At 34.2% G+C, this 23,014-nt stretch overlaps 1 protein-coding gene across 4 annotated transcripts; it reads left to right on the top strand.

Moving 5' to 3' along the window:
- The first annotated feature begins 1,547 nt into the window (after positions 1-1,547).
- LOC108734929 (SET domain-containing protein SmydA-8-like) lies at positions 1,548-16,061 on the top strand. Of its 4 annotated transcripts, XR_001937482.1 has the most exons (9): positions 1,548-1,724; positions 1,777-1,961; positions 3,267-3,484; positions 5,546-5,845; positions 8,281-8,536; positions 10,197-10,412; positions 13,984-14,259; positions 14,652-15,695; positions 15,783-16,061. XR_001937482.1 is itself a non-coding variant. In XM_018466699.1 (8 exons), exons 1-8 carry the CDS (start codon positions 1,678-1,680, stop codon positions 15,791-15,793), a joined length of 1,509 nt encoding a protein of 502 aa, XP_018322201.1. In that variant the 5' UTR covers positions 1,548-1,677; the 3' UTR covers positions 15,794-16,061. The 4 variants fall into 4 exon arrangements, 3 of the variants coding, with proteins under 3 accessions (XP_018322201.1, XP_018322200.1, XP_018322202.1); XM_018466699.1 differs by lacking the exon at positions 14,652-15,695; XM_018466698.1 differs by having other exon boundaries at positions 14,652-16,061.
- The last annotated feature ends 6,953 nt before the right edge of the window (positions 16,062-23,014 follow it).

Raw genomic sequence — 23,014 nt, 5'->3', positions numbered from 1 at the left:
AGAGAGGACGAGATTTACGCCCCGGAGGCTTGCACCACACAAATGCATAAATTACCACACAGGCAAAATAACATAATCGCACCACACAGGTGCTAAATAGAAGTGTTCACTTACAACATATGCAAACCAATTTAGCACACAGGCCTGACCAAAACAATACTGACTCAAATACAGGGGCGGACTAAGGCCTTGGCAACCTATAGACACTTGCCTAGGTCCCGTAATTTTTGGAGCCCGAAAATTAGGTATATTGCATATAAAATAATAATAATATAAATAATAACTGCCAGGCGCGGATCGCGATTTCAAATCTTTTTGGATCTCATCAGCGCGTCGCAGGCAGCTCTGACAGAATACAGACCAACCTTTACCTGCTGCCTTAACAGCGCGTTTTAGAAAATACGACAAATGGCGCTGTAAACGCCATCTGTAGTACAGTGCTACATTTTAGGATTACGTATACCTCAACAAGGTCCATTTAAATATATGGACATCCACTTGCTGAAACGAATCCCGGCGTAGCTAACCTCAACGTGATAGGCACGTTACCATAGTCGAATATATATTGCATATACTAATGATAAAAAACGGCAGAAAATACAAAAATTATTTCATGATGAAATTCCAGAAGATAAAATAAGATTTAGTGGCAAAAAACATTTTAAAGTTAATATTTTTGTTGTTGTATGCGATTCTTTAATTAGCAACATTAAATATGAGGGATATAAAACTATTAGCAATAAATTCAAAATAATTTTTCATGATAGTGATGTTAGTGACTCTTCTATAGAGGAATTAAAGTGTTATGAACAAGATTTAAACCTAGCAGAAGTAAAAAAATTTTTAATTGTGTTCAAACAATTTTTAAACAATTTTTTTACGTTTATTTTGATTACATGTTTTAAACGTTTTAAACTTGTTTTATACAAGTTTTTTTTTTATCGTAGCTTTTAACGAGATTAACAAATTGTGTTTTTGGTAGTGCTTAAAATACGTGTTTTAAAAAAGCCAACCCTGTGAAAAATGTTTTCTTTATTTCGTATCTATAACCAATGAGTAGTTCTACTTTAGTCCAAGGAATTTAAAAATGTTTAATGATGTATGATGTTCCTTTTTGTTTTACATTTTAATTTCAAACATGTTTTACACGTGTTTTAAAACACTCTGTTTAAAACATATTAACGGTGCCTTGAAGTGATTTTTCTTTTTTATAAGACTTATTAGTAATGTGTAAAAGTGGTAGAGTATATTTTATTACTGCTTTATTATCTCATTAATTCAGTAACATTTTTTATTTGTATTTTATTTGTGCTTTATTTATAGACCTATATTAAACGAAAAATAATTTATTCCACTTTTTTATCTTATATAGATACATAATTCGCCTGAGATGCTGCTCAAAAAGATAAATTGGTTTTTTTTGTGTCGGTCGCTGAAAATTCATAAATGGAGTAAATTATTACATTCAATTTGTGGCGCATACGTGCTCTTTCTAATTATATCTAGTATTGTAGAAGTAGTGCTGTCTATATTTGTTTGTCTATAAATAAACTCAAAGAAAGCCGTAACTTACATAACTAATTCGCGTTGACGCTTACTGTGAGTGAATTTTCAAAACACACGAGTTAATCAGGTGAAGTTTGAAAAACATTGAAAAAAACAAAAACGTTACCGATAATGGTTACATCATTTTGTGAAATAACACAGGACGAAAAACAAGGAAGGTAATAAAGTGTTCTATTGTCCACTTGTTGAAAAATAATATTTTCAATGTAGGTATTTAAAGACAACTCAGAATGTTCCAGAAGGAAGTTTGATTTTAAAAGAAGAACCGTTAGTTATCGGTCCTGAAGGGGTCGGTGTTGTTTTCTGTTTTTGTTGCAATAAAATTTTGAATGGTGTAAAAATTCCAGTATGTCCGAAATGTAAAACCGCTAGCGTTTGTAATGAAAATTGTGAAGGTAAGACCTTGTAAATGTTGTAGCTACCTGAAAATCATCATCATCATTAAGTCGTCAGTGACTGGTTGGACACGTACCTCCACTCTTTCCTATCCTGAGCTAATCATTTCCCTTAAACTAGATGATCCCGCATCCTCAAGCATTTGTGAATAGTAATCTGATCTATTTAAGTCTATCTCTACTCCTCTTAACTCTTGTTTCTCCTCCTAATATGTCTCTAACTAACCTTGCATGTCTGAGAAGGTGTCTTCCTAACCTATCTCGCCTATTTCTTATTGACTTCCATAGAGTCCTCTGTTCTCCTATTCTTCCTGATACCTCTTCATTTCTAACCTTCTCTATCCACGGTATCCTCATCATTCGCCTATAACACCACTGTCCGAATGCTTCTAACCTTTTCCTTTCCGCCGAGCCCACTGTCCATGTTTCACACCCGTACAACGCCGCGCTCCAAACATACACCTTCTTCGAATTTCCAAATTAACCGTTCGCGAGCATACAAGTGACTTCTTTTTATTGAAGGCGACTCGACCCTGCACTATCCTCTGCTTTATATCCCTACTACTTCCGTCCTGACTTATCTGACTTCCTAGATACCTAAAATTGGTCACTTTTTCGCCTCCTATCTTTATATTTGCTCTTTTCTTACTTTTTCTTTCCTTGCATACTGGTATTTTTGTTTTTAAGGAATGATAGAAAAAAGTTTTTTTTTTATAAAAAAACGTAAAAAAGCTGTACTCATTTACAACTATTAAATCCTATCAATAATTTTTGTCAAAATTGAAATATTGGGATTTTCCATTGCCATTATTGATTAAAAACAACAATATCCTTAGTTTTTGTAATTAAATTTTGTAATAGTTCTCATAAATTTTGAGGAATACCTTCCAATAAATGTAAAATTGAAACATTTATTTCATTTCCTGAAAAGTTTCTTATATTACTTTATACGTCCCTCTGACTTGAGACCCTCCATATGTATAGAAATTTTGTTAGGAAAAGTAAAAAATTTAACAGATCACATGTTTATTCCCCCCTTGGTGTGTTTGCCATTTTTCATTACCTGTACATCAGAAATTGTAATTTTCTTGAGTCAACAATCATGATCATCAAGAGAATAATAGTAAAAGTTATCGATATCGAGCAATAGGTATTTTGGCATCATTAAATGAAAACAAACCGCCTCGGGTTATTTGATGTAAACAAAAGAAAATTTCTTAGATGAATTTTATAGAGAATGAGGTGAAATATTACTACACTTTAGATATAAAAAATTTTGTCAAATTGAATGCAGTTCGTTTTTAGGGATTTGGCATAGCGATAACGAATGTGATTTTTTCTCTAAATGTTCCGTCCAATGTGGGCATTTCCTAGTTAACAGTCAAATCATTTTACCTTTGCGCTGTTTGGTCTTCAGAAATTCAAACAATCAAAAATGGGACGAACTTTTGAAGCTTGAATCCCATTTAGAAAAAAGAAGAAAATGCCCAGTCTGGAAAGATATCGCTATTAATATTGAAGCGGTAAGTTAAAAAAAAAAATAAAGACCTGCAAATTATGTGTAATGAGTGTGAGCACTATTCCATTTTGGTCTTGAAACTATGAACTTAATAGTTATCTTCTGTATTAGATAATGCCCTTGGACTTTTCTACAAAATTTTACTATTTTTACATAATCCTCCTTTTACTTTCGTTTCTTCTCTTTTATTTCTTATTTTGTACTTTCTCCGTTGACTTTCGTTAGTTCCCTGATTTCTATAAATACCCTAGAATATTCGTATATCTGTTGTTTCTTCCATTAGCAGGCAAAACCTTCATCCAGTACTTGCTTGCTCTCCATTCGCTGCAAAGCCGGAATCTTGGAATTTGGGTTTTTCTTGCTGGTTCCATATCTTCCACTCAGTAGCATAGCTGAATCTTTTAACTTTTTCTCTTCTTTGATCTTCATCCTTTTTTTCGCCTTTTTTACCACAATTTTCAGCTGTGTTTACTGTTGCTTTTATCTCTCATTTTTCTAGTCCTAATTGTTTCAATAATTTGTTTTTTTATTTTTCTATATTGGTGTTCAGACAGGTTGCTTTGCTTCTTTCCCTTCTGTACTCTCTCATCAACTTGTTCTCTGGGTCTCTTCTAGTTTCAGAAATCTTATCCCTGTTATCTTGAACTTTTGTTTCTTCTTTTCTTAATCTTAGAATATCTTTAATGTATCTTTCTTGTAAGTTTTCTATTTGTCTCCTTTTTCTAATTCTTCTTAACTAAAACATTGGACATTGTAAAGTGTACAGTAATAAACTGTACGTTACACGTAAATTAAAATGATAATTATGGTGTAACTGTTTCAAATAAAATTTGTCGTGAAAAAATGAAGTCGTGTGTTTAACTATTTATTTACAAATATATACAATGGAACCGAATAAGCTAGTCAACGTAACGAAGTGTGTTGCTAGGCGAATAATGCTAATCTGTTTATGTACAACTTAACGACTGACTTAAATACATTTTGCACCCCCTGAAGAGAGGGAGGGTGAATAAACTGTCTCCAGTACAACCATGAGCATTGTTCCTAAAGAGGACAGATATTTTGACCGGAAGGGTCCGGCAAAAGTACCTGGAGTGCAATAAATGTTTATAAATAGACACAGCAAATGTCTCTAACAAATGTAACATTAAAGTAAAATATTTCTAGTAAATTCCAGTAATGTATTGAAATATATCATAAAAATAATTCTGAACAATTATGGTCAGAACAGACATCATTATTTTTCTTTTAAAGTCATTTCTATATTTTCCCTCTCTCTTCGGTCCCCCAGATTTGTGACGTTAATGCCATAGCTTTCCTGAGACTCTTTTAACATGTGCCTTATTTCACTTGTTTTTCTTGACTGTTTATCTCAAGTATGTAAAGTCCAGTTCTTCTAATGTTTTGTTGTTTCATGTCAAATCCACCTCTTCCATCTTTCCCCTTACTGAAATACTAAAATCTTCAGTCCTTAGATCTAGTTCTTTCTCTATATTTTTATTTCAGGATATAGATGTGTTCTGTATGACTTCCCCTTCCTTTTATCTCTCTTTCAGCTGCCTCTACTGTAAATAACATCTTAATATTGACCTTGCCTTTTATCAGTAACTTGGTCGTACCTACCAAGAGTTTTTTTAGTCTTGGTTATAACTTCTTAGTCTAAATTATAAGTTTGAGTTGCAGATTTATTTAAGTAAAAATGTCTTGTCTATAGTATTTTAGTCTTTTTTTTGTAGGTACTATAAGCAATAAGAGTTGCTTGTGTTCTTAACCGTGACCGACTTTCGATTTTGAAAATGTTTTAGTTGCTTTTATTAGAGTATTGTTTATAACATCCTAGTATTAATTAATAGTTTTAGTTTCAGATTGTCTAATATCTCCTATCTTTTTTATTTTGTTTAGTGTATTAGTATCTAAATAATAACTTTTCGCTCGGCAGATATAGTGTTGGTCTTATTTTCTGACATGTCCTTAATTTAAAGTTTAAAGTTTAAAGTTTACTAATTAGAAAAAACTTTTTACTATAAGATAATGTATTATATAACAATACGATAATGTTTTTCAGTTGTTTCTAAATTTGGGAATCATATCAAAAGTAGATGTTGAAAATGAACTGATTCAAAAGATATGTGGAATATTGGATATCAACTCGTTCGAACTCCGAACTAATGCATTTATAGATAATTACAGTTCAGGTCCAGTACATGTTTTGCGAGGGCTGTACCTGAAAGCAGCATTGATTAATCACGATTGCGTTGGAAATACACATCTGGCTATTGATGATAATTATAATCTGATTATCCATGCAAGTATAGATATTCCTGTTGGAGCAAGCGTTTATTTCAACTATTCCAATCCTCTTAAGGTATTTTGTATTACGTGCAACAGAGTTACGAAGTTTTATTGTTGATAGGTATTGCTTTCTTTTTCAATTCGCTGCTTTATATCTCATATCTTGAAAGTTAAAAATTAATGCTTTTTTTGAATTCGATTAGCGTTATTTAGTATTTAGCTACTAAAGAAATGAAAATCTACATATATGCCAACCGACTGACTGAATGACATATTAAAGTACAGTCCAAACCCCTGCGTCTAAACACTTGAAATTTTGCACAAACGTTCCTTATACAACGTGGTCGAACACTAATTCAAATTTTTTAAAATTCAACTTCTGAGGTGGTGAAAAGAGGGTTCAATGATTCATGTTGCGATCAAACCGCTGAGTCACAAAATGAAGTTTTGTACAATGGTTCCTATAATGGTACTACCCTTATCTATCACCGCTAAATAAGTTTTCAAAATACCACCTTTAAAAGTTGTGATGAGCAAAGCAAGAGCAAGACCAAGACTGGGACAGTTTTGGTCTTGGTTCTGTGTGACACTGGGAAACTCAATATAAAAAGTATCGCGAATTATGTTTTTTCAAAAATTATTTATTTATTCATGAATATCAATTTTGTCCTCTTCACAGTAACCCGTAAGAAAAATTTCCATTCAATTTCCATTAAAAAAATGCCATTTAATTACCACTGATAATAATTAATGGTAATAAATGGAGAATTGCTAATGGGATTCCCATTCCTGAACTCAATGGGATTTCCATTGCTGAACGCAATGGCATCACCATTGCTGAACGCAATTGAAATTCCATTGCTGAACTTGGGTTTATGGCTTGGAAATAGTGGATGGATGTATTCTTGAGACCATTTAATAATATTCAATTTAAATGTGTACGCATACAAATATCTCATTCAGAATTAAATAACATACAAATATTAATCACACCTATTGTTAATCGTTTCGAACGAGACTAAATAATTCATAATTCATAATTTCATTTCTTTGTTACTCGGGGCTTTNCTACTGCCGTGGTGGTCCCTCACGTACCCCCAACATGCACGCATAGGTAAAACTAGATTATTGATTTTCCACCACCTAATTGGCAATATCACTACTCTTGCACCTGGGCAAGCAAAAACTGTATCGAAAAAGGCTAATAGTATATGTGGCCAGGAATTATATTGTAAATGGAAACAATTATTTTTCCATTTATGTCAAATGGTTTTGAATGGAATTTACAAATTTTTCATTGATTCCCATTGAAGTTCAATGGTAATATTTCCTACCGGAATGCCTACCAGATATTATTATACACTTGTGTCAACGTTTTTTCTAATCCTCGAAGCAATTTTTTGTGATCTTGTTCAGCTCCAGCGTCGATGCCGTCTTTATTTCCTCAATCCTAGCGTTCATGGGCCTCTTCAGTTTCAGGGACAAGAAAAAGTCACAAAGGGTCAGATCTGGGAAATAGTGTTGCTGCGGCATTATTAGTGTGTAGTTTTTGGCCAAAAATTCACGTACAAGCAACGATGTACGAGCAGGGGCGTTATCGTGGTCCAAAAGCCAATTTTTGTTCTTCCACAAATCCGGGCGTTTCTGACGGATTGTTTCGCGCAAATTGCGCATAACTTGCAGGTAATATTCCTTATTGACCGTTCTACCATGTGGCAAGAATTCATGATGCACGACGCCCCTGTAATCGAAGGAAACTCTAAGCAAAACCTTCACATTCGACCTAACTTTTCGGTCTTACCTCGTGCGGGAGCTTCCATTGGGACGATTGAGCTTTGGTTTTCATGTCATAACCATAAATTCATGATTGGTCACCAGTTTTGACCATTTGGGTCGTCGCGAACAGAGTCCAACAGCTCCTTAATGCTATGTTGTTTTTAGTCGAAATTGAGCAATGCTGATACGAATTTCGCGGCGATCCGTCACATGCCCAAATCTTTGGTAAAAATCGAATGGCAGGAGCCAGTCAATATGTTTAGGTCCTCAGCAACTTCTTTAAGTTTCTTTTAAATAAATCGAAAATCGAATATACGTAACATGTGGAAATTCTAAATTCGCGATACTTCTTGAACAGATCTCGTACAAACCATTATACTTCCTATCATTAATATTTTATTCATTAAAAACATTCTAAAGTAGTGGGTCTGGATTCGTTTTTATTAACCCTAGACAAACTAAAGAAAAAATCTGTACAAATGTACAAGAAAGTATGCGGCACCTAATAATCTATGAATGTCATCACGACTCCTACTTTTGTATCCATCCTGTCTCTAGTTTCTTTTTCAACGGGAGCAAAAGTTATCCGATCATTTTATGTGTGTCACACCTATAAAACTCGCTTGCTTATTTTCAACATTGATTTGCATCTGGTGATACTCTAATTTGTTGTTTTACGTTAACCAATATGCTAATTATTGCTGTGACCAAAAATCGTTGTGGTGATTTTAGGGGAACAACGAACGTCGCCTGATACTACGCCAAAGCAAATACTTCGATTGTCTTTGCAACAGATGCCTAGACCCGTCCGAACTAAAAACCGAAATTAGTTCTTTGAGATGTCCACGATGTAAACATGGCTTTGTTCGACCCGTTAATGTTGATGGATCGTATAATATGTGGTCGTGTAACACTTGTCAGAGAGATTTCAGTCATTCCTTGGTACAGAGCACTATAATTGAAGCAAGAGCCTTGTTAAATTCACTTAGTAGGTAGTACTTATACATACAGAGTGGTCTAAAGATATGTTAATGTTCGACTAATGTATTTGTAACAGCTCAGAGCCATGAGCAGTGGCAAAGTAATTAGAACTCATATTTCTCAACGTTTTTGAGTAGTAATCATCGTGTACAGTCTGCGTAGAATCGGTTTAATATGGAATGGATAATGACACAGGCGGCATCGAAATCAGGTTTATTTGTTTATCTGACTGTACATAACCTGAGAAGGTACCGAAAAGGATTATAACAGTCAATCTACTCGCTTTCAGCCTCCTTATCACTTGTGCGCATCTCGCGGCGTCGCGGTTACAGATTCGATGGTCCAATGCATAAAATTGAGTGCATTTATGTATCTTTAATAGCCACTCTATTTGAAATGCATAAAAATGAGACTAGAATCTCAAGCATGTACAGTCCATTTCAATTTGTTGGAATTGTGACCTTGAAGAAATATGCGCGATAACAGAAAGAATACACACTAGGCGTGAGCAAGACAGAAATAGTTGAAACAAGCTTGAACGAGCAGAGCTCTCGATGGGTGGTCTTAGGAGATCGGCTAGAACTGTACAGTACTAGAAGAAAATGTTTAGCAATTTCTTAAAACAAAAATGTATATAAATTGACAATAGAAAACAAAGCAAAAGTTTTATAGGTGTACAGAGCGTTAAGTTAATTCACTTGTTATTATTTTTGGCTAAAAATGCTTTTAAATAAAGCATATTTTTAAATTTTAACGAGCCAGTTTAAATAATTTTGCAAATGGTACTATACATTTTTGTCTAGTTCTCGCTCGATGTTCGGTGGAGAAATGAGCTCCGCAGACAAATATGATTGAATTTGAAATTATGCTACGGCGCATCCTAATAAAGGGAAGGGGCATATCAGTATATTCAGTAATAACTTGAGATTTTTGTTGTTATCTGAAGAATGCTTGAAATTCAAGCGTCATGACCATGCCCCAGGATTCTTCGCCAAGTAGTCTTTCTTTCTATCTTTTGGGTGTTTCATTCCGGACTATGCCGGAAGGTAGGGCGGAAGGCCCTCTTCAGTTTGCTTTGAGGAATCGTAGGAATGGCTGGGGGGTGGTTCGGATGAGAAAGATGAGTCGGACGAAATGAAGACAGAAGAGAGTGAAAGATTATCTGTGGAATATTACTGCCTCAGCATTTGCCTAAGTGATCCAAGAAAACCACAGAAAAACTTGGACCAAGGCAGGCGGACCCGGAATCGAACCGGCATCCTCCCGAATGCTAAGCAATGGTCTAGACCTCTAGGCCATGCCGCTCGGTATTCGCCAAGTACTGTAGTTGACATCCTTAGGGAACATAGCAAAGGCGTAACGTCCTTTGCTGTGGTGGTACGGAGACTGGAGTCGAAGTTGTTCCGCAAAAAGAAGATAAGATAATATGAAGCGGAATTGGTTGGTCATTTACAGAAATTGACCATAACGTGCTGATGAGGACTAATAAATTGCGATTCACTGCGGGTAGTTTCGTTATATTACTGATCAAACAATCCGGTAACTTTCTTTGGAAAGTTCAGTGGCATTTTTATGCATCATTTTGAAAGTGTGCACCACTCTCCTACAAGATTGTCTTATATTTATTTATTTGAAAATATTTTTGACTCATGTTAATATGTTTCTAGATATCTCGGACATAGCTGAGCACGAAGAACTTCTACATAAATTATTAAAAACGTTTAGTCCAAATCATTTTCTACTACTAGAAATAAAACAGAACTTGATAGGTTTGTATACTCAATCTGAGCCGAAAGTAAACAAATTACGACGCAAAATCGAACTTTGTGAAGAACTACTGCCACTATTTAGAGTAGTTGAACCAGGACTATCGCGAATGCAAGGTAAATTTTAATGTATGTAATTACAACAGTATGCAGCTACTAAAAGAAAAAGTTTGCGTGTGATCGAATAAGTCCGTTATATTTTTTTTTTGAGTAGAACATTAAAAATTTCATTAATTAAATTAAACTATTTCGAAATTTCACTTTTAATCAACAATCATTCAAATTTGAAAATCTCTTATCAATATAGGTATTTTGACGTTTTTCTAAAATGTACGTTTCGGTACATTTATGACAGCTAGTTGCCTAATTCGTACCACCTGTAGCCTTAGTCGTACCTACAAAATCGACTTAATGGAACACATAATAAGCTTATAGAAAAATATAGAAAAATACTTAATAATTGGAGAGCATATAAACAACTAAGATATTACAAACAATTCAGTCTGAGATTAACTTGAAATATTTTTCTTCGGTTATCAGTTACTAAACCAAACCTAATTGCTAAGTAAATAACACAGAAGATAAAATTATAATTTCTTAAAAAACAAAGTAACGCTTAGGAAATTATTAAGAATGAACACAGACATCACAAATTATTTTTTTTACTAGCTTTTCCCCGCGGCTTCGCTCGCAGAAATTAATATTGTTTCTCAATAAAACATTTTAACTCCCAATTCACCCTTACAACGTTTTAATATTATGTAATGTTGCCATCTTAGATATCAAATACAAACGTAGCAACAACATTTCATCCTTAAGGGTTGATTTTTAAAAATTGCCAAAACACGTACTTGCTTAATTTCAACAATGAGCAACCTTCGAGTAAATCCGAGTACAAATAAAATATACCCCATGGAAACGTTGCAACCTCTTTTCATTTGATTAATAATATCAGATAGCATACTTATATATCAAGTTTCAAGTAAATTCAACCACAAATAAAGTATGTCCCAAACAAAAATTGCAAAACCTTTTTAACCCGCCTCCCTTTGGAGGTTGAATTTTTTAAAATGTAAGACACCATTAAGGCCAAGTTTCAAGTAAATCTGACGACAAGTAATATAAGTTTCATTTAAACATTGCAACTCTTATTTACCACTCCCCCCCCCACGGCAACGAGATAAAAAGTATCCTATGTCCGTCTCCTTGTTGTAAGCTACCTCCTCATCAATTTTCAGCCAAATCGCTTCAGCCGTTTTTGAGTTATAAATAGTGTAACTAACACGACTTTCTTATATACTAGGGTCAATTGAAAAGTCCCCGGCCCGACACATAGATGGCGGCACCAGAACTAAATCCATATGATTTTCAGTTAGTCCTAACCTTCAAAAGACGCGTCTATAAATTTGACGGCTGTCGGATCATTAGTTTGTGAATTATAGCATTTTTAGTGAAGCAACTTTTGTTATTGTGAAAAAAATGGATAAAAAGGAATTTCGCGTGTTGATAAAATATTGCTTTTTGAAGGGAAAAAATACAGTTGAAGCAAAAACTTGGCTTGATAACGAATTTCCGGACACTGCCCCAGGAAAATCAACCATCAAGGATTGGTATGCTAAGTTTAGACGTGGTGAAATGAGCACCGAAGACGGTGAACGCAGTGGACGCCCAAAAGAGGCTGTTACGGACGAAAACATTAAAAAAATCCACAAAATGATTTTGAATGACCGTAAATTGAAATTGAATGAAATAGCAGACACTCTACAGATATCAACGGAACGTATACATCACATCATTCACGAATATTTGGGTATGAGAAAGCTCTGTGCAAAGTGGGTGCCGCGCGAGCTCACTTTTGACCAAAAACAACGACGAGTTGATGATTCAGAGCAGTGTTTGAAGATGATCACGCGTAATAAACCCGAGTTTTTGCGTCGATATGTGACAATGGATGAAACATGGCTCCATCATTTCACTCCGAAGTCCAATCGACAGTCATCGGAGTGGACTGCACACGATGAACCCGCTCCAAAGCGTGCAAAAACGCAACAGTCGGCTGGCAAGGTTATGGCGTCTGTATTTTGGGATGCGCGTGGAATAATTTTCATTGACTACCTTGAAAAAGGAAGGACCATCAACAGCGACTATTACATAGCGTTATTGGACCGTTTGAAGGACGAAATCGCCGAGAAACGACCGCATTTGCAGAAAAAGAAAGTCCTGCTTCACCAAGACAATGCACCGTCTCACAAGTCAGTGAAAACGATGGCAAAAATTCATGAATTGGGCTTCGAATTGCTTCCGCATCCACCGTATTCTCCAGATCTGGCCCCCAGCGACTACTTCCTGTTCTCAGATCTCAAAAGAATGCTCGTTGTGAAAAAATTTTCGTCGAATGAAGAGGTGATCGCCGAAACTGAGGCCTATTTTGAAGCAAAGGACAAATCGTACTACAAAAATGGTATCGAAAAGTTGGAGGATCGCTATAATCAGTGTATCACCCTTGAAGGGAATTATGTTGAATAAAAAAAACGAATTTTGCAAACAAAATGTGTTTTACTATTTTAGGCCGGGGACTTTTCAATTGACCTGTTATATATATAGATTTTACTGCCTACGCCAGCACTTTGGTTTAGCATCCAACCTTTACATTTCATACACTGGATCATGTTTTCTTCACGATCTTTCTTACATACTTGGCATAACCACGATTCTTTTGCTTTTATTTTTTTTGTTCTTCGTGCATGTATCATTTACATTCTTTCTTTTTTTAATTTTATTGACTCCCTTTTCTGTTTTGATTTTCATATTTATTACTTGATAAGAACTTGAGTAAATTATGAAACAATTCTTTTAATACCTTAGTCTTACCAGTACGAGTAAGGAATTTTGCGCAGGTACCACTTAAGCAGAGGGGCCTTCTAAGTTGAAAACTAAAACCACTTACACAATCTAAAAAAAATTCTACCGTTTGAGCATGCCTAAGCTATTACCAGATGAGTATTAAAAAGAGATATTAACAAAGAAGAAAGCCAACGATCACATTTTTGCTGTACAAAGCTTACAAATGAGTCCAAATTCTAACTGAATGCCGTGTATTTAACTTACTTTTTAATTATTTTTGATTCACGAAGCCGGCCCTGGACATCCACTTCTTAACGTTTGCTCGCTCGACTAAATAGCTCAGGTTGACGATATCTACTGAATTGCGTAATTTACGAATATCATACAAGATATTGATGGGGTACGACATAGGCCGTGGTATGACTTCAGCAACCTTACCCTACATAGAAAATACTACAAATGGCGCAGTAAACGCCATCTGTAGCACGATGCTACATTTTAGGATTACATATGCATCGTGCTACAGATGGCGTTTACTGCGCCATTTGCGGTATTTTCTAAAACGCGTTGTTAAGACAGCAGGTAAAAGTTGGTCTGTGTTCTGTCGGAGCTGCCTGTGACGCGTTGATGAGATCCAAAAAGATCGAAATCGCGATCCGCATCTGGCAGTTTCGACAAAATACAGACCACTTTGAATTATTTTACTTACATATTTTAGATATTTGTGTCATTCGTTTATATTAATGTTGAGAACAACGGGTCTATTTACCATTATTTAGGTATCTACCGACTAGAATATAGGTAGCTGTTATATAACAGATTGAAAGGTTTAACTTGCTTTTAGGAATCACTCTTTACGAATTACAAAGTGCTCGAGTATTGTTAGCTGAAAAGCGAGTTAAAAACAAGGAAATTGACGAAAAAGCTTTTATCGAGGTTCTTAAAGATGCGGACTCGTTGCTGAAGCAGTCAATTAAACACTTATTGTACGAACCAAAATGCAGTCCCGAAGGCAGGCTTTGTTTGGAGTGTCTTGGAGAACTTAAACGAATTAGAAGCTTAATGACCGAATTAGAACTGTCACCGTGTTGTAATGAAGTGAAAAGTCATCGGAAAAAGGGTAAAAATAAATAAATGATGTATATTAAAGTGTTGTATTATTTTTAAATATGCAGAATTACCTTTTGCACATTTAGTCCGTAAGTGGGTGCCATTCTATTATCAGTCAGAGCGGCAAATTCGAGTTTCGGTGACAGAAGAAGAACTTTTTAATATTTTAACTTCTTGGTCAGAAATTTATCGAGACTATGGTAGTACTTTCATGAAACAACAGACAATAATAAATAAATAGTATCAGACCTTTATCAGTACGAAACGTCTAAGTTATACTACACGTATTTGTTACAGTTAAAACCCGTTTTCCTTAGTCAGAACTAATTTTTACTGAATCCCTTTGTGAAACTAGAGATTCCTAGTCAAAACTAGAATACCACTTATACATTTGATTTTCAGATAAAACTAGTTGTCTCTCCGAGCTTTAGTTGAAACTAACACTAGAGAAAGTAATTTGGGATTGAAAATAAGATATGGTTTATGCCCCTTTATACTAATAGCAGTTTGTAGTAAATACAGGGTTATAACGTTGTCAGATGCAAGATTGGTTTGATGTTTCTGAGGTAATATTATTTGGAAATGACCATGAAACGACAATACAAACGAAACTATTCGGATAAATCTCCGTTAAAAGTTGAAAGACAACAGAGCCTGCTTTATGATTCCTTACTTTCGAAGCAGGGACCATTGGAACGTTGAAAGGTTGAGAATAAAACAATAAAAGATTATGTAGTTTACAAAAAGACGTTTGGTAAATGCAGGTGAAGTGTTTTATTAAAATTATCAAGGTAATTAACACAAGCAATATGATTAGTAAATACATGCTACAAATGTGATATACCTAATGATATAAATATTGTAAATTGTTCTTATTAACATTCTTGAAGTGAAACTTCTTTGTCGACGTAAGAAGGAAATTTAATAGAATATAAAACCGAAAAGTGTAACGTCACGCGTAACGCGTTACGTGTGACCCTTGGTGGATATGTCCAAAAGGAGTCATTTTAACAGGCTTCAGATGTCAACCTGTTAGTAGCAATGGATAATCCGAAAATTTCGAAATCATTTCGATAAATTGTCAGCAGATCGCGCTTGCGCTGTACTGCATACATACATCTATATTGCATATGCGTTTGTATTTGTTTGTTCTGATTTGCAGTTTCTCATTGCAGTTTCCTATGGTACAAGAGTAAATGTTTTTAATAAAACTAAACCAGTAAAAAATTAAATTGATTTTTTTAGGTATTTAGTAATTAGTTGACGCAATAGTTTAATTAAAAAATACTAAGTACTATAATATGCAGTCTAATGAAGTTTCACTTTTTACGCGTGTATACTAATACACGCTCGCCCCATTTTTTTACTTTCCAGTTGTGGTCCTCATAACAGCAACAAACGAATATGCTGTTTTAACAATCTAAAAAGATAAAAGAAGGAGAAGACGTAAATATTTGTTTTATAAATAGCTATTTTATTAACAAAATAGCAAAGTTATTAAAAGGCAATTAACAAGGTTTTTAATCTTTTCAGTGAGTTTTTAACAGAAGGTGGAAAAAATTTCAACAATATCGTCACTATCTTAGATCTACTATTGATGAACTAAGCAAAACGTTTGTATTGTCACATGCGTATACGCCACCCAACATACATGGTAACCAGGTTTCTAGACGGCATATATCGGATCTTTTTAGAACTTGTCCAGCTCCTATAAATAGCGGTCGCGAGATTGAGTATAGTTAGTACGAGAACGAGTTCGAGGTGATACAAGGCGAAGAAGTGACAAAGTGTTCATATAGTGGTGAATCAATAACTAATTAATTAGACAGAAATAGTTAAAAAATTTAATAATAGAGCGAGAAGGTGTTTAAATATGTGACACTATTATTTTATTTCCATTAAAAGTATTCGACTTCTATTTTATTGAAGTAATATAAAGTAATGTATTCAGCGAATTTATTAAATAATAAATACTTGCTATAGTTATAGAAGATTGCTAATTTAACGAAATCAAACAACAAAAATAGAATAAGAATTAATTGGAATTTGTTTATGATTGTTAAAGCATACCTCTAAAAAAGTTGTCAAAGAAATTGGTGATATTTTTCCTATTGTTACGTGAACGGGTTTCATCATTCTGATGGTTACAATGATAACAGATCTTTTAAATGATTTTGGCATAAATATCCAGATTCCATGGTACAAAGAGAATGGAAGCTTTTCTGCCTGAAAATATGTAATATGTAATAATTTGTAAACGAAAAATGAAAAATTGGGTAGCGTGTCAGACGTAGGGCAGAAATGGAACGTCTATTATTTACTTATTCATCCCATACGCATTGAAATGAAAAGAAATGCAAGGCTTCTCATCTTTATCTTCAATGCTGACAAAACGTCATTTGATTTTTCTTCCTTTCCTTCTATATCTTGTTGGTCTTCTTTTGCGTTTCATCTTATTTATAAAGTGCTTTATCACCATAATATTCTAAAAGACTAGAAATCTTTGGAATTCTCATTGTTAGACGAAGTTGCAAGCAATCGTGATTTAGATATCTTATATCGATTCCTTCATTGAAAATTATAACCCCTAAGACCGCATTTTGTACTTTCTCTAGTACAAACGGCTTCTACCTGGGTTCCCCCAAGAAGTGCTTCATATAAAAATTGCTCGTAAATTATTAAATTGTTTGTGGTAAATAGTAACGGACTACACTTGCTTATCACACAGTAAACGATGCGATCGAGAAGTTTAGGTACAGAAGTCAAAACTGATTATCATCATAAAGTCTTCAGTCGTAAGACCGACTGGACACGCACCTCCACTCATTCCTATTCTAAGCTAATCTTCGCATTTCCCTAAAACTAGAACAACCCACATCCTTAACTATGAAGCACTTCACTTGATTTTTAAATCTTTGCCTAACAATTACGTAATCTAACTGATATCTCCTTAAATCACCTGGCATCTTCCATATATAACGCCTCCTAATGTGATGGTTGAATAAAGTATTCGCGACGGTTAAGTTATATTTATCGCAAAATTCTATCAGTCTATCTCCCCTATCGTTTCTATTGCCTAATCCATAAGAACCACCTGCTATTGCGTTGTACTCTCCTACAACTATTAGGTTTTCCTGCCCTTTCACCAAACTTAACACGTCTTCTATATCTGCATAAACCACTTCTACATCTTCATCATTGATGATGATTCAAGCTGAATATCCTGCTTTCCTACGCATTGCAATTCCTTCCCTCGAATTACTTTCCACTGATCCTGTATGTAGTATTCTACACTCGAGGAGTTTCCAGCTTCTGGGCAACGGCTTTCACTAATGCCTACTATATCTGATTCTGGTCTATTCATTTCAACTTTCAAATTTTCTGACTTCTCTGCTTGCCTTATTGTTCTAACATTCCACGCTCGTGAAATATTGCGCCTTCCCCTACTGCATTTATTGATCCGAATGGGGGACTAATTTACGTTCGGAGAGCTTTACCCCAGAGGATATTATTGTTTAATTTGTGGTAAGTTGTAGGTTGTACTCGGGATCATAATATGGTGGTTTACCGTTGCCTTCCGCATCGCACCGATCCTCGTGATCTCTGCCACCCTGAGTATTGAAAGAGTTGTTGCCCTCTTTCAGTTACTTGTCTTAGTCTGGGTTTTCTTTAAGAAATCCCCCATTATGGTTGAACCTATGATCCGGTTACATAAATCATCGAAACTTGTAAGCCAATTCAGGCATTCTAGTTTGTATAAGAGTTTCGTCAAAGTCCCGTCGGATCGGATCATGACTGATATTGGTCGATAATTTTTGTTTTAATTTAGATGTTACCTGAAGAAGGTGATACTTACTTCTGATGTAAGTTTTGTCCCAAACCAGCAAAATAAAAAGATTTGTACTGTTACAGCCATCAAATAGAGTGCGTATGCCCCTGTCAATCCGGCTTTTACCTAAAATTAGTGTTTTCTTATTAGCAGACATGGAAAGTGTCTCCTTTAACAAATATCAATTAAGTACCTTTGTCGTGTGCAGATACAGAATGAAACCAATTGTTGCTGTAGATATACCAGTTTGAATTAGGATGGTTATGCAAAAGAACGATTCCAATATTTTGCATAAACTGGAATCGATTGTAAACCAATTAAAATTTACATTTGTTTATATATAATGTGAGTTAATCAATATGTTTTTAATAGAATTTCGTGTGCTGTAAAAGTTAACTCTACTATTTTCGTTTACCACTGTATAAAAATGGTTCAAACGATATTTGTGCACTATATAAAGGGTACGATCCATAGTCCTAGTGCCCTATCCCACATACCCCGAAGGATCATATATAAACCAAAAAACAAAATTCCCTTCCCCTCTGCCAAATTATTGGCAACTACTCCCGACCTCCCTGACGAATACCTCAATTATCTGGATAATCTACCCAACAACAGGGAGCATACCTCGGCATTCCCCCTTTGGTTAGGGGTCTGTACAGGCCGAAAGAACAGCTGTATCCCCTAATTAGATGCTTTAATAGTCAAGAGCCAGTCGCACAAATTATGATTAAAAACCGAAACTTACGCAAAACCGTATATACGAGGGACATTATTATAAAGTAATTTTCGTTTAATTTACTACATATTACGTATTTTATTTACTCACTTCAATATTTCATCCAAATAAGCAGCACATGCGTTAAATTTCTTTTGCAGTATGCATTGATCTATTTTCATTTTTCCCATTCTTTGAAAATTAGAATTCAGACATTTAATATGGTTAACTATGAAATTTATTAAAATAAAAAATACTGAATCAGTTGCTGAAAATAAAAAACAAATAAAATCAGTTGTTTTAAATATTACAGCTTTAGGCTCAGGGAATTACCTACCTGCAATACAAGGAAAATAACTGAAGTGATATGTTTCGAAAAACATAGACACCAGAATAAAACTGGTTTTTGACGTCCTTAGACTAGAAGGTATCGGACTAAAAGACGATGTTTTCTGGTTGTAAATGGTCATAGAAACGTTTCCAGAAGTAGTGATGGCTTCATAGTGTTCTTCATAGTCAAAGAAAAATATCTTCCATATGCTAGAAACTCCTCCAAGTCCAGTGAAAAAGAAGACGGCATAAAGAAATTTCGTAACTACTTCCACGTATTTTGCTTCTTTCAGAAAGATGTTGTTTATTTCATTTTCCGGTAACATTTTCAAAGAAAGAAGATGACTTTGTAAATGCCTCATTCTTTCATAAATGATTTTTTTTGCCTTCACGTGTTTATACACTTTTATTTCGGTTAAAACCTCGATGCAAATTGTACTTGTTACCGCAATACGTTCACCGATTTGTATGGTCGATAAACCTCTTAAAAAATTTATCGTTACGATTATTAGAACGATTCTTCTGTAAATGTACAGAAATCTGAATTTATGTGTGACATCCGGATAAGGAGCCCACACCATTAGTTTTTCGGTATATTTGAAGTATTCGGAAACTATGTCAAGTTTTTTCTTACTCATAGTGAAGGTATCTTTATTGGATAGAAACTCATTTGTTTGTGATTTAAATCGGGGATGTCTCTGATAATAATGTGTTATAGGCGCACATTTGTACATATCTATTTCAAAAAAGTTTCTTGGGTGACAATTGTATGGGATTACCATTGGCGTAGCGAAAATAAGAAAGGCATATACTGTTCGTTTTAAGAAGTTTGAGATATGCCCCTTCCCTTTATTAGGATGCGCCGTAGCATAATTCCAAATTCAATCATATTTGTCTGCGGAGCTCATTTCTCCACCGATCATCGATCGAGAACTAGACAAAAGTGTACAGTATCATATGCAAAATTATTTAAACTGCCTCGTTAAAATTAAGAATATGCTTTATTTAAAAGCATATTTAGCCAAAAATAATAACAAGTAAATTAACTTAACGTTCTACACACCTATAAAACTTTTACATTTGTTTTCTATTGTTAATTTATATACATTTTTGTTTTAAGAAATTGCTAAACATTTTCGTCTAGTACTGTACAGTTCTAGCCGATCTCCTAAGACCGCCCATCGAGAGCTCTGCTCGTTCAAGCTTGTTCCAACTATTTCTGTCTTGCTCACGCCTAGTGTGTATTCTTTCTATCTTCGCGCAGATTTCTTCAAGGTCACAATTCTAACAAATTGAAATAGACTGTAGGTAGGTTACTATAATAAAATACATGTAGGAATGGTGTAGAGCCTTTCTTAAATTTCGTTATCCTTTAGAATACTCGAAGAATCGAAGTATTAAAAATATAAAGTGTATGCTCTGTGTTTAAAAGCGAATGTGAAGACTAATGAACTATAAAAGACAATTTCAGTTATTATTTATTGTAAATTCTATATATATTTTTTAAATCTACTTTACTTTTAAAGTTTCGTAGTAGATATAGGTTCTATACAAAAAAAATCGAATAAATTTCCTTATAATTAAACAAAACACAAGAAAACAAAATTCCACAATATTTGGAATTTTGGGTTGCGTTACGGAATGTTTGAAGATTCAATTTGTGTTTGTTTTTTTTTTGAATATGTTTCAAATATTTCATAAGACCATGTTAAAATTCTGCCTACGCTCATGCCTGACATATCACTGGTATCGGCGTATATAGTTTGCTACCACTCTTCAGTGTGTCTAACTATCCAATTATATGGGTGCGGTTATCCTGTAATTTAAAGGATTCCATTTTACTGGAGGGTTTTTCTAAGCGGGATTTAAAAGAAAATAATAGGTGGTATAATTTTTGTAACGCCCATTAATTTGTAACGACTTATTAGCTAATATATACGTATATTACAAAATAAGTAGCAATAAGTGTAAAAATATATCTATCAGTTTTCTATGTATTTTAACATGTTTTACCAAGTGTTAAGCGATTCAACCATCAATATTGCCATAAGTGCCTATAAATATTTCAGATATTTTTTGTTATACGTTCGTATGTATTAAGCCACCCTACGATCTTCTGCGTCCGGATTTGTAATTTTAAATCTAAAAAATTCAGTGCTAAGCCTTTTATAAGTCATTTCCAAAAGAACTGGTCTCTTTTATATATATGTGTATGTTAACGGAAATGTGTGTAATTCGTCACTGTATACAATTCCTAGGAAATGTGTATAATTCCTAAAATCGGCCGGAAATGTGTGACACATTTCCTAGGAAATCTATACATTTCCTAAATAGCAATCTGAAATGTATTAAATTTAAGATGTCAATGTGTACGCGGGGTTAGCGAGGGAAATAAATTATATTAGACACATTTCCCAGGAAATCTATACATTTCCTAAATAGCAATCTGAAATGTATTAAATTTAAGATGTCAATGGGTACGCGGGGTTAGCGACGGAAGGGTATTGCGTCATCTGATCAGGCGATTTATTGTATTCACGGATAACTTAACTAAGGATAAGTTTAACTAACGTGTTTTATTCATTTTATTCACAGAAAGAATTAGTTTTATACATTTCATAGTACAATATCGGAATTTGATACAATTCCTAGGAAATGTGTATATTTCCCAGGAATCTTTGAAACAATATTTTATATATTTCTTAAATTTCATACACATCCGGTAACATATATTTTAACTATTATTTGTCTAGTGACTAGAATTTAGAGAGTATTATATTAACAGAGTGAAAAGTTGAACTTACTTTTGGTATATTTCAAAGCGCTTGAGTGTTGTTAGCTTAAAGACGACTTAAGAACAAGGAAATTGAAGGAAAAGCTTTAGCGATGAGGATTCACTGCTAAAGCACTTGAATTATCAACAAAAATGCAGTCCCGAATTTAGGAATTAGAATTGTTATCGGCCACCACACCAAGTTGTAATAAACTGAAAAATTATCTGAGGAAGGACAAAAATAAATAAAAAATGTTTAATAAAGTTTGTTTTATTATTTTTTTACGTTCCTGTTATTGAAAGAAAACAACGGTGTTTGGTTGGGTTGAGTCAAAGAAAAAATAATATAGTAACAAGTAAACATGGATTTACGATACTTAATAGACTATTTCAAACGTGCAGTAGATATCAACCGTGAGTGTGTAGTATTCCATTAGGTCAGAGCGCCAGCCTTGGTTTTTGGCTATAGAAGTAATTAGTAATTATTATTATATTGAAAAAAAAAATTAGAAAAATCATGCTTTGAGGAATTGTGGGATGGATGGGTGGTGGTTGGGATAAAAAAGATGAGATGGATAAAATCGAAACAGAAATATTACTGTTAAGTTAATGACCTTTTAAGCTTCCTTCAGGTAAATAATCGTAAAATTTTGAATAATATAATTTAAATATCACGAGGGGGATTTCAGGATTTTAGAAATACCTAGGAGGGAATGGCCCAAAAATCGGTTAGGAACCAGTGATCTATACCCTTCCCTTCTGCCGTATCTCCATCACAATTTATAGAGCGCCCTATCCAAATACAGGAGATCGATTTGCCGGACTGTGGAAGTAAGTGGAAGTGTCTAGAAATATACAGGAACAGTACCTAGAATGGTATAAAACTATTCACATTTTCCAAAAGTATTGAAGTAATATTTGAGCTTCTTCTAATCATAATACCTACATGTATTTAGGAGACATTTAATCTTCTTAAAAGTTTCTTTTTAACATATATTTTCAATTTTGGTAATACTAACCTCCATACGTTTTTTCATCTGGAAAGGCTGATACAGAACTAAGTAATTTTATAGGACTGTTGAAATATTAAAATTATTGTGAATTAAATTTTATAT

Source organism: Agrilus planipennis, unplaced genomic scaffold, assembly GCF_000699045.2.
Source record: "Agrilus planipennis isolate EAB-ADULT unplaced genomic scaffold, Apla_2.0 scaffold84, whole genome shotgun sequence".
Taxonomy (NCBI): Eukaryota; Metazoa; Arthropoda; class Insecta; order Coleoptera; family Buprestidae; genus Agrilus; species Agrilus planipennis.
The sequence above is the reverse complement of the archived record's forward strand: the minus strand, read 5'-3'. Positions and strand labels throughout refer to the sequence as shown.